Source organism: Carassius gibelio, chromosome A20, assembly GCF_023724105.1.
Source record: "Carassius gibelio isolate Cgi1373 ecotype wild population from Czech Republic chromosome A20, carGib1.2-hapl.c, whole genome shotgun sequence".
Taxonomy (NCBI): Eukaryota; Metazoa; Chordata; class Actinopteri; order Cypriniformes; family Cyprinidae; genus Carassius; species Carassius gibelio.
Window position 1 is genome coordinate 26,502,160 of NC_068390.1, and position 14,372 is coordinate 26,516,531.

The following is a 14,372-nucleotide window of genomic DNA, read 5'->3' on the forward strand; positions in this document are numbered from 1 at the left end:
GTTAAAGTTAAGTTAAAGGGTTACTCCACCCCAAAATGAAAATACCCCCATGTCGTTCAAAATCCGTAAAAGCTTTGTTCGTCTTCAGAACACAATTTAAGATATTTTGGATGAAAACCGGGAGGCTTGTGACTCCCATTGACTGCCAAGTAACTTACACAGTCAAGAAAAGTATGAAAAGCATCGTCAGAACACTCCATCTGCCATCAGTGTTTCAAGCGTAATGTTATGAAATGACAACATTACTTTCTGTACGCGAATAAAACAAAAATGATGACTTTATTCAACAATAACTCTCCTCTGCTTAGATTTTCTGGAGCGACGGGAGAAAATGTATCGAATAAAGTCATTATTTTTGTTTTATTCATTTATAAAAAGTTGTTACGACCTGATTTTTCCTGCTGTGTGTGTGTGTACTTTTTCCTCCCTCTTACTCTATCTGGTTTCTGATAGGATGCCTACTGATTGGATGTACGATCGCCATTGGTGGTGGAGACAAGGCGGGGACTTTAAAAAGGACGCTGCCGGCATTCAACGGGGAGCTCATTATTGGTTCGGACGCGGTTGGGTTGAGAGCTCCTGGATCCCTTCTCCGGCCGATGATCAAATTTGTCACTTTCGAGTAGCAAGTAAATGCTAGTGATCACGTTCTTGCCTTTTCGACCTTGTGTGTTTAGAACGTGGAGCAAAGGGGTGTCCTGCCGATTTGTTTTGGCTATCTGTTTGGGTTCTGTTTTGTGTTAGGAAGTTAGGGAAGTAAGATGTATTTTACTTTTATTATTTGAGGTTAGTTATTACTCTTTTCGTTTCTAGATTTGTTTTGTTTGTTATTTTGGCCTTTGGGACACCCTGGAGAGATGCTCTGTTTCACTTGTTAACTTTTAATAAATCTAATAACTTATACTGATTAACATCTTGTACCTGTTTGATTATCGACCGGAGTGACTCGTTCTTGGGATTCCATCACCACAACCCAGTCTTATTACGCCCTATTTAGAGTTTTCTACTACCCTTAGGCCCAGGGCGTAATAATTGGGGGCTCGTCCAATTCTATTGACTTGTTTTTGTTTGTTATTCGTTCGATGCGAATTAAGGGGTTTGCGGCTCTGCTGGTAAGTACAATCTATATTCTATATTTTGACTGGCAGTTTTTTCGTGGGTGGTGGGGAAGTGTAAGGCTGGTTTATATGGAGTTTAGTATAGAAGCATTTAAGCAGGATCCTTCGCGTGAGCTCTTGGAGTCCTGTCGAAAGACTGATTTGTATTTGGTCGCTGACTTTTATAGTGTTCCGGTTATAAAAACTGCTAGGAAGAAAGTTGTACGAGACGTAATTGAGGCGGCGTTAATACAGCAGGGTATTTTACAGCCTAGACCGAACGTTGAGGTGGGAATGAATGCAGCGACAGGGGATGCAGTTAATACTGAAGCTCCAGAGTCCGATCCAATGCTGCGTTCACTTAGCGGCGTAAACTCGGAGGATTTGAGGCTGGCTATTCAGTTAAAGCAATTAGATCTAGAGATTAAACGTCAGGAACATACTACTCAGCTTCTACGTTTCAGGCAATGCGAATTAGAGACGCAGGCTGGCAGCCGTTCGTTGGGGCTAGTGAAAACTCCGATGCCACTTTCTACTCCTCCCAATGTTGGGAATTCTCCACCTTCGGCGCCTTTGTTTGGGGCTTCTAACTTAGATGATTTTGATGTTAGTCGTCATCTCACTTTGGTGCCCGCATTTCGGGATAATGAGGTGGACTCGTACTTTGGCGCATTTGAGCGTATAGCTGCTGCGTTGCGCTGGCCGAGAGAGGCTTGGCCTCTCATGATACAGTGCAAATTAAGCGGAAAAGCCCAGGAGATTTGCTCCACTCTGTCTGTTAGTGACAGCTTGGATTATGATAAGTTGAAGGATGCTGTGTTAAAGGCTTATGAACTAGTGCCAGAAGCCTATAGGCAAAAGTTTCGCTCACATGTTAAAATTGCCAGTCAAACATACGTGGAGTACGCTCGGGAGAAGAGCGTGCTTTTTGATAGATGGTGTAGTTCTAGCAGAGTCGCTAACTTAGAACAACTTCGTGAGTTGATGTTGATTGAGGATTTTAAAACCTCTTTGCCGGACAAAATTGTTGTTTATTTGAACGAAAAGAAAGTTTGTACCCTTGCTGAAGCTGCCGTTTGTGCAGACGAATTTTCGTTGACTCACAAAAATCTGTTTGCTGCACGTCGTGAGACATATTCTGCTATGCCTTTGGAGAAGAGCGTTAAAGTTTCGAAATTCCCTAAGCCAGTTTTACCTGTCGAAACTCGTGAATGCTTTTACTGCCATGAGCCTAACCACTTGATTGCGACGTGTCCATCATTGAAAAAGAAAAACAAGGGGAAGTCAACTAAAAGTGTCGGTTTTGTCCATAAGATCGGTGGCCAACTTAATTCGTATATTGATGCAGCGTTTGATCCTTTTGTGTGTGAGGGAATGATTTCTCTTAGTGGATCTGAAGAAGATTTGGTTCCTGCAACCATGTTGCGTGATACTGGGTCTAATCAATCGTTCGTGTTAGCTAGGGCGCTGCCATTTTCTGAGAAAAGTTACTGTGGTTCTGATGTTCTTATTCAAGGAATTGAATTGGGTGTGTTGAAGGTACCGTTGCATAACGTGTACATTCGATCCGGGTTAGTAACAGGCTTTGTAAAGTTGGCAGTACGTCATGAGTTACCTGTAAGTGGTGTTGCATTAATTGTAGGTAACGATTTAGCCGGGGAAAAGGTACTCCCAATCCCCGAAGTTATTGAAAATCCTGTGTTGGATCCTGTTATTTCCGGTGAGTTAGCATCAGAATTTCCTTCGGTTTTTACGGCGTGTGTAGTTACACGCGCTCAAGCGCGTAAGTTTGATGATTCGATTTGTCTTTCGGATACCTTCATGGCCGCAGAGGGTAGAGCGAAAACTGAGTGTTCTGTGGTAACCGCTGAGCTGCCCAACTTTGAGGCGCTGTCTAGGAGCAATGGTGCTGAAATGGAGTCGGCTGAGTTGTCGCTGTCCGCTGACAAGGTTCTGATCTCTGCTGAACAGCAGAAAGACCCTTCTTTATTGTGCTGCAGGAAAAGGGCGCTTACTCTTACAGACATTGAAGGTAAATCAGTGGGATATTTTTGGGACAGTGATGTGTTGAAGAGAAAGTGGAGTCCAGCAAGGTCGGATGGTTTAAGTTGGGATACGGTTTACCAGCTCGTAGTACCGAAATGTTTACGCAACCAGGTTTTGAGCATAGCTCATGATAATGTTGCTGGCCATTTGGGAATTAATAAAACCTATTATCGAATATTACGTTATTTTTTCTGGCCTGGTATTAAATCTGATGTGGTTCAGTATTGTCGTTCGTGTCACGTGTGCCAGGTTGTAGGAAAGCCTAATCAAATCATCCGTCCTGCACCTCTTCAACCTATTCCTGTTTTGGGAGAGCCTTTTGCTCGGATAATCTTGGATTGTGTTGGGCCGTTACCGCGAACTAAATCGGGGCATGTCTATCTGCTTACGCTCATGTGCACGACTACTCGCTATCCAGAGGCGGTACCGTTACGCTCTTTAAAAGCGAAAGCTGTTGTGAAAGCTCTGGTTACGTTTTTTTCTACTTTTGGTTTTCCTAAAGTGATCCAAACGGACCAGGGAACTAATTTTATGTCTCGACTGTTCAAACAGGTATTGTCTCAGCTGAAGATTGCGCATGTTACGTCTAGCCCGTACCGACCTGAGACGCAGGGAGCGCTCGAAAGGTTTCATCAAACCTTAAAGTCCATGTTGAGTAAATACTGTGTCCAATCAGGAAAGGATTGGGATGAAGGGCTGCCTTTACTTATGTTTGCTGTCCGTGAGACCGTTCAGGAGTCGCTGGGGTTTAGCCCGGCGGAATTGGTTTTTGGGCACACTGTGAGGGGCCCACTGAAGATGCTGAAAGAGAACTGGCTCTCTGAACAGCCATCTGAGTGTAATCTGCTTAATTATGTCGGTTGCTTTCGGGAGCGACTGCATGATGCTTGTAAACTGGCTCAGTCTGCTTTGGAGAGTACGCAGACAAAAATGAAAAGACGTTTTGATAAGACTGCTGTGGTTCGTTCATTCTCTGAGGGGGATAAAGTATTAGTTTTACTGCCAGTTCAGGGTGCTGCACTACAAGCTAAATTCTCTGGTCCGTACGTCGTTGATCAGAAGCTAAGTGACACGAATTATGTTATTCGAACTCCCGAGCGACGGAGAAAAACCCGTGTGTGTCACGTAAATATGCTGAAGTTGTATGTTGGTCGTGGGGAAGATGTGGAGTCAAAAAGCTCCGTTATCGTTCCTGTAGCTTCGGCTACATCCGTTTCTGACCGCGATGTTGACGAAGATGGGTTGAGCTTGCATAATACCCTAGTCTCGGGTGATAAACTGAATAATTCTATGGTCCTGGAGAGTTTAAATTCTCATCTGGTACATTTATCTGAATCTCAGCGAAATGATATTATTAGGATAATTAATTCTTCTTTGGGACTGTTTTCAGATATCCCTACTCGTACTCAAGTTTTGGAACACGATATTGATGTAGGTGACCATTCACCCATAAAGCAAAGTGCTTACAGAGTGAACCCCGTTAAACGTAAAATCATGGAAGCTGAGGTAAAGTATCTTGTTGAGAATGGTCTCGCAGTACAGAGTTCTAGCGCCTGGAGTTCACCGTTCTTATTGGTTCCTAAATCTGACGGCACACAACGATTTTGTACGGATTACCGGAAAGTAAATGCCGTGACAAAACCAGATTCATTCCCCCTCCCGCTTATGGAGGATTGCATTGATAAGGTAGGCTCTGCGCGCTTCGTCACTAAATTAGATCTGCTTAAGGGATACTGGCAAGTTCCCTTGACGGAGCGTGCGGCCGAAATATCTGCCTTTGTGACGCCGGATGATTTTCTGAATTACAGGGTGATGGCGTTTGGATTGCGCAACGCCCCAGCTACATTTCAGCGCTTGATGAATAAAGTGCTAAAGGGGGTTCATAGCTGTAAGGCTTACTTGGATGACATCGTGATTTATTCGAATACCTGGGATGAACACCTAAAAACTTTGAGTATTGTGTTTGATCGCTTGCTAAAGTAATCTCTTACACTTAATTTAGTGAAATGCGAGTTTGGTAAGGCGACTGTTACCTATCTGGGGAAACGGGTGGGACAGGGTCAAGTTCGACCTGTTGCCCTAAAAGTGCAAGCTATTGTGGAGTTTGCAGTGCCCCGTACGAAACGTGACCTCAGAAGATTTTTGGGCATGACTGGTTATTATCGGGGTTTTTGTAAAAACTTCTCAGATGTTGTGTTGCCTTTGACCAATATGCTTCGTGCTTCGCAAAATTTTGAATGGACCGCTAAGTGTCAAACTGCATTTGATTCTGTTAAAACGCTTCTGTGTAGCGCTCCAGTCTTGGTTGCTCCAAGGTATGAGTGTGCCTTCAAAATGGATGTTGATGCGAGTGCTACCGGTGCTGGCGCTGTCCTGTTGCAGGATGATGAGAATGGAGTTGAGCATCCTGTTGCGTACTTCTCAAAAAAATTATTGAGACACCAACTAAATTATAGCACTATTGAGAAGGAGGCATTAGCCTTATTAATGGCGTTGCAACACTTCGAGGTGTACATTGGTTCTAGCTCCCTTCCGGTGATCGTATTTACTGATCACAACCCATTAGTCTTCCTGTCTCGTATGAAGAACTCGAATCAACGGATCATGCGCTGGTCACTTTTTGTCCAGGATTTTAACCTGGAAATTCGTTATAAAAAAGGAAAAGATAATGTACTTGCTGACGCCCTTTCACGGTCGTTTAGTTTTGAGTAAATCTACTAGAAGTAGATTCTTTGTGTCCGGGGGTGTTACGACCTGATTTTTCCTGCTGTGTGTGTGTGTACTTTTTCCTCCCTCTTACTCTATCTGGTTTCTGATAGGATGCCTACTGATTGGATGTACGATCGCCATTGGTGGTGGAGACAAGGCGGGGACTTTAAAAAGGACGCTGCCGGCATTCAACGGGGAGCTCATTATTGGTTCGGACGCGGTTGGGTTGAGAGCTCCTGGATCCCTTCTCCGGCCGATGATCAAATTTGTCACTTTCGAGTAGCAAGTAAATGCTAGTGATCACGTTCTTGCCTTTTCGACCTTGTGTGTTTAGAACGTGGAGCAAAGGGGTGTCCTGCCGATTTGTTTTGGCTATCTGTTTGGGTTCTGTTTTGTGTTAGGAAGTTAGGGAAGTAAGATGTATTTTACTTTTATTATTTGAGGTTAGTTATTACTCTTTTCGTTTCTAGATTTGTTTTGTTTGTTATTTTGGCCTTTGGGACACCCTGGAGAGATGCTCTGTTTCACTTGTTAACTTTTAATAAATCTAATAACTTATACTGATTAACATCTTGTACCTGTTTGATTATCGACCGGAGTGACTCGTTCTTGGGATTCCATCACCACAACCCAGTCTTATTACGCCCTATTTAGAGTTTTCTACTACCCTTAGGCCCAGGGCGTAATAAAAGTATTGTCGTCGCTTGATAACGTTACGGCTGAACCTCTGATGACAGATGGAGTATTCTGATGATGCTTTTCTGGTATTACTTGGCAGTCAATGGGACAGTCACAAGCCTCCCGGTTTTCATCCAAAATATCTTTAATTGTGTTCGGAAGACGAACAAAGCTTTTACGGGACATCTGGGTAAGTGATCAATGACCAAACTTTAATTCTGGGGTGGAGTATCCCTTTAAATCGAAGTATTTTCCAGGTTTTCAGGATTGGTAGAACACTGACAGAAGAAAAAGAAGCGGAATACGCGCTTTCACTGGACAACAGGAATTAGTCTCTCTACAGACTCACCCTTTGGGATCTAGAAGGTCTCGCACCTTCTCGTTGTAGATCTCCATGTAGGACACCTCCACGGTGAAGCTCTCGCCCTCTCTCAGCACCTGTACGGTGCGCTGGAACAGAGAACTACACAGGCGTGGGATCAGACCCGGCTGCTCCGCCGTTCCCATCATCGTGTACGACTTTCCAGAGCCTGCAGCCCAAGGGTGGAGAATTTAGTAGGGATGCTCGGGACAGATCCCGACTTACATCCAGCGACTACTTAATTATCCCTAGCAATCATTTTGAACAAACGTAAATAAATATACGCATATGTAACCACAGTTGTGATTTCGGCCACATCTGAAAAAAAGTCAAACCGCAGAAGTTTTAGGAAATACGCTAGAAATGGCGCTTTCAAGAACGTACATTTAATACATGAGTGGAGTGAGAAGATATAAAATAGCCGAGGTGTTTAAAACATACACAGACACAGTTGAACTGAATGATAAAGTTTACCCTCTTTAACTTTGAATCTACAAAGCAAACTGTGAGCTGAAATATCAAAGAAAAGAAAAAACGTGTGGTTTATTTGGCAATCAGATGCATGTAAAAATCATCAACATTTTATAATTGTTGTCTGATTAATATGCAAACATAAAAGTTCTCTTTAATAATTTTGGGTATGTTGGTAGCTATAAATAAAGAATAATTTGTTTAACTCTATAAAGCCTACTGTCTCATATTTGATATGCAAACGCCTCTAAAAAAAAAAAATCAACATGATCAAAACTTTTTTTGAAAGTAAAATGTATTTTCTAATAATTGTACAAATGTCCACCTTCAGCTCGTGCTTCACCGGTCTTTTTGTTCTGAATCCTTACTGATTTTTTTTTACAGTAAACAAAATAAGTAATATTTCAAGATGAATACTTGGTTTACTTGATTATTCTTACATAAAAAAATATCACGTTCAAATATGATCAGACTTAAAGAACACATTTGTTGATCTCTCAATAATCATTCTATTGCGTTGCATTATACGTTTGGAAAATACAGAGCTTTGATCAGAAAACTTATATTACTAAGACATATTATTGGGAGATACAGAGCTGCCAACTGACATTTCATGCAGGTAAGTAGTCTGATATACTGATGAAAACATCAGTGATTTACATTACAATAATGAAAGCAGATATCCAGTAGCAGAAGTGAGTTAAGTACTATGAAACAGTAAGTAGTTCTGCTTAAACCTTTCATGGAGATTAAAATAGATTTTTTTGCATAGATAGTTTTCCTGCAAATTTAACTCTACCTGTTTGCCCATATGCAAATATACAGGCATTGTATCCTTGGAAAGCGCTGTCCAAAAGACTCTCTCCAAGACACTGAAACACCACGTCCTGACCTGTGAGTCAGACATCACACGATATAAACATATATATATATACTGCAAATAAGAATAACTGGCAAGCATTACTAAATCAACTGAAAATAACAGGAAAATTTCAAGCAAGAATTAAAATTAAACCACAATCAGGTGTTACAAGATGTAGAGGATTTTGTTTCTTCATCAGATTTGGAGAAATGTAGCATTGCATCACCTGCTCATCAACGGATGCTCTGCAGTGAATGGGTGCCGTCAGAATGAGAGTCCAAACAGCTGATAAAAACATCACAATAATCCACAGCACTCCAGTGAAGTGAAAAGCTGCGTGTTTGTAAGAAACAAATCCATCATTAAGATGTTTTTAACTTTAAACCGTTCCTTCTGGCCAGCATCTAAGTCAATAATCCACAATAACGCTTCCTCCTGTGAAAGTAATCTCATCTGAATCAGGAGTGAAATCTGCACAGATCAAGCACCGTTTACAAGCCAAAACAGCTCTAAACAAATACTTGGGTGGATTTTGAAGTTTGAGGACAACAGGAGATGCACTTTTAACTAGAGGAAGCGTTATTATGGATTATTGACTTATATTTTGGCCAGAAGGAATGGTTTAAAAGTTAAAAACATCTTAATGATGGATTTGTTTCTTACACTTTTCACTTCACAAGATGATGGAGTGGAGTCGTGTGGATTATTGTGATGTTTTTAACCGCTGTTTTGACTCTCATTCTGACGGCACCCATTCACTGCAAAGCATCCATTGATGAGCAGGTGATGCAGTGCTACATTTTCTCAAAATCTGAATGAAGACAACTCATCTACATCTTAAGATGTCCTGAAAGTGAATATATTTTCATCAGACAGCAACTGCTAATAGAGCTCAGCTTCTCTGCAAATCTTAAGCGCTGATCAACCAGTAGACTTGGTAAAGCAGTTTAACAGGTTTGTCTTTTCTTGAGAAAAGTTCACAAGGAAAAATAAGCAGTGAACAAAGAGTTTCAATTGCCATCATAAATGTTCCCTGATGATTCAGATCACTGCAGTATAAACCCATTACAGAGGCTTAGTGATAGTTTCAACAAAAGGGTTAGTCATTATAGCAAAATGAATATCAACAGACCTGCAAATTTGGACGCCTCCGCCTCATCCATAGACCAGAAGCAATAATCATACGCGAAAACCTGAAACGAGACATCGCGAATGTCTGAAGACTGTGTAACAGATGCATGCCACAAGCTTGTCTAAATATTCAACATGACTTTTAACTTCATACAAATCCAGTTCAATTAAACACGTTCCTGTCCATACGTTATTCATGATAAAGTGATTGCAATGCATTTGTTCACATGAATTTAAAGCAGAAATGACATACGAAAACTCACCTTTTGTTTGCTCCTGCATTCACAAAAGGACGGAAAGAAAAACAACAACAACAAAACACATTAATATTACATCATACATATGAAACACATACTTTTATTCAACAAGGATACATTAAACTGATCAAAAGTGACAGTAAAATCATTTATGATTTCACAAAGAAATGCTGCTCTTTGCATCGAGGTTTCCACAAAAATATTCAACAAATGTTTCTTCAGAAGCAAATCAGCAAATTAAACTGATTTCTGAAGATCATGTGACACTGAAGACTGGAGGAATGATGCTGAAAATACAGATTCGATCAGGAATTAATGTCAAACCAGTTCTTTTATTTTTAAATCAGTATTACTGATTTCACTGTAATTTTGATTAAATGAAAGCAGCTTTGTTGAAAGTAAGAGAGAGACTTATTTAAAAAACATCAAATCTTACAGACCCCAAACTTCTGAATGGTAACGCCCCTTTAATTTTGCATGTATACACACATTTATACAATTATTATATATATTTTCATGCATTTTAACATCTAAATGAAATCTGAACACCGTGCATCTGATAACTTTTCCTCAACAAGACATGATTTAAGCACCAACGTTTTAATAATTAAAGGCCTGTTCAAATCACACAATGATATTTCCTGCAGCAATCTAATGACATCAGTGTGTGGAACTGAAATCTAGAGCTGAAACATTTGGTGAAATCTAGGTGAGCTACAGTTATTATGACAAACTTTTCAGGACAAACTTCCTGATTTTCCAAGGCATGATGGGAGGATGACACGCAGTCTTGAAGCATTTCAGGAACATTCCAGAATTGTTTGCCTCATTTCAGTCAATAACCGTGGGCGAGAATTGCACAATGTAACTATCTGCTTTGAACCTCATATTTAACTTTCATTAAAACCCACCCCGATATCATTTACATGACAAACAGAATCTGCATTAGTGTGCCGTCTCTACTTGTGCTTCATAATGAAAACACAAACTTGCTGCGAGGGATTATTATGGAATTTGAGTAAACTTTCTTGCATAAGCCTGTAAAACCTGTTTGCACGCCAACACCACAAACCGCTGCAAGTTACAGCAGAGACGGCTCGGCGGTCTGAAACTGAGAAAAGCTGGATACGACTGAGCAGGTCCCTGCTTACGGTCACCTGGAAAACAGCCAGATCTCCAGGAAGGGCTTGTGGAGAAAACAGGCACAGGCACACCCTTTGTAAAGAGACCAGAAGAAGCAGCGGAAGAGGAGACAAAGAGAAGGAATGAAGGAAAGAGAAAAAAAATCGAATGCTCCGGCACAAGCTGACAAGCGGCTGGTCTTTAATATATCGAACATGCATGTGCAGTTTAGTGCATGCTGACAGACGACCAACGCAAAACCGAGAGCTGATTTCAGTCATCAGAGATATGAAACACTGCTGACTGATGAAGGCTCTGCTGCAAAACCAACAAACTCCTCTTTGTGTTAAAGGAGTAAAGAACTACAGCACGCAACACACGCATGGATCAAAACACTGGCCATTGTACAGTAAATCAATGCCTCAAATGATTTTCCTATGATGCTAGAAATAAGCAAACACTAGGAAAAGCGTTATAACTCCCAATGCAGATGCAGCATTATCAAAAACGACACAATTTTTAATGTGCGACCAGTCTGAAGTATATGAAAGTTGTCACATGGCATCTTACATGTATAATTAAATTAGCAACTGCTTCAGATCATTATCAATTGACTAGCAACACCTTAGCAATCGCCAAGAACACCTTAATCACACAATGCCCTAAAAACCAGTCAACTGCATAGCAAAGTCCTAGAAACTACCTGGAACATCTTTACACTTGCAAAATCTCAGCAAGCACCCACAAACACTTTTACAACCACATAACACCGACCTGACAATCACCATAAAACTAAATATCAGCAACCACTGCTATGGAATATACAAGGCACATCTAACTTTCAAACTTCAAGATGTCTTTATTGTAAACTGAGAGTGATCTCTTTTTAACATCCTACAGTAGTTGTATTCTCGGGAACTTAATCAGATATCTTTGGTTAAGTTATGTGGTGCTTGGCAAGAGGACTGAAGCTTTGTTTTTTCTAAGCTGCCTGAAAAGACCCAATGAGACACGAGTAATTTAGTTTCTTGGGCTTTTAGCAGGAGTATCCAGGGTTACCTTTGACCTTTCAATGAACCTTCACTGGTTTCTATGGACACTGAAGGTCAAAGGAGAAGAGGAATGTTGAGAAAGAAAGAAAGTATCAGCTTGAGAGAGAGAGTCGAACAACAGGCAGCCAGATGCATGATCTGTTTCTTTCCTACTTTATAAAGTGATCAGACTCATTATGATTTCACCTAGTGAGCATTGAACATCAACTTGAAACTACTCCGAACACCCCAGCATTGTACTGCAAAGGCAAACGGCACTACATTTACATTTATGCATTTAACAGACGCTTCTATCCAATGCATTCAGGCTAACATTGTTTTATCGAACATGTGTTCTCTGGGAATTGAACCCACAACCTTGCAACACACAACACTGCTAATGCAATGCTCTACCACTGAGCCACAGGAACGCTAACATTCTTCAGATTATTACTCCAACAGTTTGAGGCTTGTCAAGACAACTGTACAGATGTATTTTTTGCATTTTATTAGATGATTCTACATATTCAAATATGTCTGTACTGAGTGTTAGTCAAATACAGTAGCACACCCACATAAACAGTCCGGTTTACCTGCTGTCGCCCTTTCCCAGGTTTCCACTGGCCGGGTACAGGATGGTCTGGCTTCCTTCCATGTCCACAACACATTTTGTCTTTAAGTCTCGTTCTATAAAACGCAATCAAAAATTGATGATCAAAAATGTTGTTTGCATCATTGCTCAAATAGTATTTTATGTGCAATAATTCTGAAATGTTTTAATAAAAAATGTATTATATATATATATATATATATAGTATGTGTTTGTTCAACACAGTATAAACATTTTTCAAAAATAATGCACATGCAAAACTTTATGCATTTTAAACTAGAGTTAATCTAGATTTTGTTCCCCAGATTTTTTTATTTTCATCATCCTGACACTCTCAATAGTCTGATCCACACAAGGGGAAGGTTAGCTTTCCTAAACGAGGATCATAAAAGAAATAAGTGCTGCAGACTCAAACACAAAGTTTCTAAACATTAAACACACAATGTGACGGTCACATGGCTGCGGTTCACACTCACCTCTCCTGTTCATGGGTCGCACCCGGACCGCCACTTTCACATTCGACACATTCACAGCACTTTCATCCATCATGAAGATCTTCTGCACCTGTCTCACCAGTTCCTGAGTTACTACTTCATCCAAGTATGAGCAATAAAGCCATGAAACAAACACGCAGCTTATTTATTTAAAACTACAAATTATAACCTAATTATAAAAAGCCCTGAATATTTAAAATTAATCTTTTAAATATAGGCTTATATAGACTTGCATGCAAGATTTTTGTTTGTATTACTCTCTAATTTATTTTTAATTTATGTTCTAACGTAAAGTGTTAAATTGTTACATCTCTTTTAATGCTGCTTGCTCTTTCGTCACATATCAACATTTCCAATGAATGGCAATAAAGACCTAACTAAATATTGTTATCATCACTCTTTCAGCTGTTTGATCTGTAACAATGTTTCACAATTTAAAGCTCCAAATGACAGATTTATGAACGCAACTCGAGCACTTTTAATCTATAATGTAATAGAACATAGTTGTACCTGTTCAGAGAGAGTGTGTCATTCCAGCAGTGATCATGTGCAATAGCTAAAGATTAAATGTCCAGAACAGACACAATGACTCATCCAGACGGGAATAAAACACTTTCAGACTGGCCCTACCGAACAAACATGAAACAAGAGTTCATTAAAGGGAAATCAGCGATAAATCGACCTGTTTCACTGCCTGATCTCTCGCCATCTTACCGTGTTAAACTTCGGCGGATCTTCAGGAGCGTCTGAGCAGGTGAATCACGCACATACGGGACCGACGGACCGTGCACAGAACGAGCAGGTGGAGCCGCTCCTCAATCAAACGAGTGCTGGAGTGGGCGGGGCCTGTCGGCGCGGAGCTGATTTTAATTGGTCAGATCCGGTGGGTCTGTATTATAATTCACTGTTTTATTACATTTTCGCTGTTACAGGACAAGTGGGAATAGGTGACATTTTAATTCAATTTTTACTTTTTAACTCAATTTTCAATCAATACTTTTATGGTATCATTAAGTTACTCAAGAGTAAAATATTGTATATTTTTCTGTATGTTATTTAAAATAATAATAATAATAATAATAATAATAATATCTATCTATCTATCTATCTATCTATCTATCTATATATATATATATACGTGTGTGTGTGTATAAACAAAGGTCAGATAGATAAAAATACAATATATTAAAATGACATTACATAAACTACTTAATGTAAAATTTCATATACATTTATAATTATATAAAATTACATAATATAATTTAATGTATATGATACAATACAATAAATATAAACATAAACAAACAAACAAATAAAACTATAAATAAGGCATTTTTTTCTTCGTCTGTAAGTAGGCCAGGGCCTATGATTGTCGTAACAATCTTTGTAGATGTTAGAAACACGTCTCCACTTTTTTCCACACATTTGTAATGCAGTGCCACGCCCGACCGCTAGCAGCGCGCGTCTGTCATGAGCAGAATGACACACACAGCAGAGGAACAG

At 40.0% G+C, this 14,372-nt stretch overlaps 1 protein-coding gene and 1 long non-coding RNA gene across 10 annotated transcripts in view; one reads left to right on the forward strand and one right to left on the reverse strand.

Moving 5' to 3' along the window:
• Positions 1–13,669, reverse strand: part of kif13bb (kinesin family member 13Bb) — a 39,139-nt gene extending 25,470 nt beyond the window's left edge. For 5 of the 9 annotated variants that reach the window (XM_052534829.1, XM_052534823.1, XM_052534828.1 and 2 more), the window contains exons 1-8: positions 13,584–13,669; positions 13,380–13,495; positions 12,852–12,965; positions 12,359–12,452; positions 9,619–9,631; positions 9,357–9,417; positions 8,162–8,254; positions 6,880–7,060 (exon numbers count right to left, since the gene is read on the reverse strand). In XM_052534829.1, the coding sequence (XP_052390789.1) occupies positions 6,880–7,060; positions 8,162–8,254; positions 9,357–9,417; positions 9,619–9,631; positions 12,359–12,452; positions 12,852–12,924 (515 nt within the window). In that variant the 5' untranslated portion in view covers positions 12,925–12,965; positions 13,380–13,495; positions 13,584–13,669. The remainder of the gene's footprint in view (positions 1–6,879; positions 7,061–8,161; positions 8,255–9,356; positions 9,418–9,618; positions 9,632–12,358; positions 12,453–12,851; positions 12,966–13,379; positions 13,496–13,583) is intronic. The other 4 variants (XM_052534824.1, XM_052534822.1, XM_052534825.1 and 1 more) reach the window with 2 other exon arrangements.
• On the forward strand, positions 394–6,412 carry LOC127938307 (uncharacterized). Its single transcript, XR_008148662.1, has 2 exons — positions 394–1,112; positions 5,963–6,412. It is a non-coding gene; the product is annotated as an uncharacterized LOC127938307 (long non-coding RNA).
• Positions 13,670–14,372: the final 703 nt, after the last annotated feature.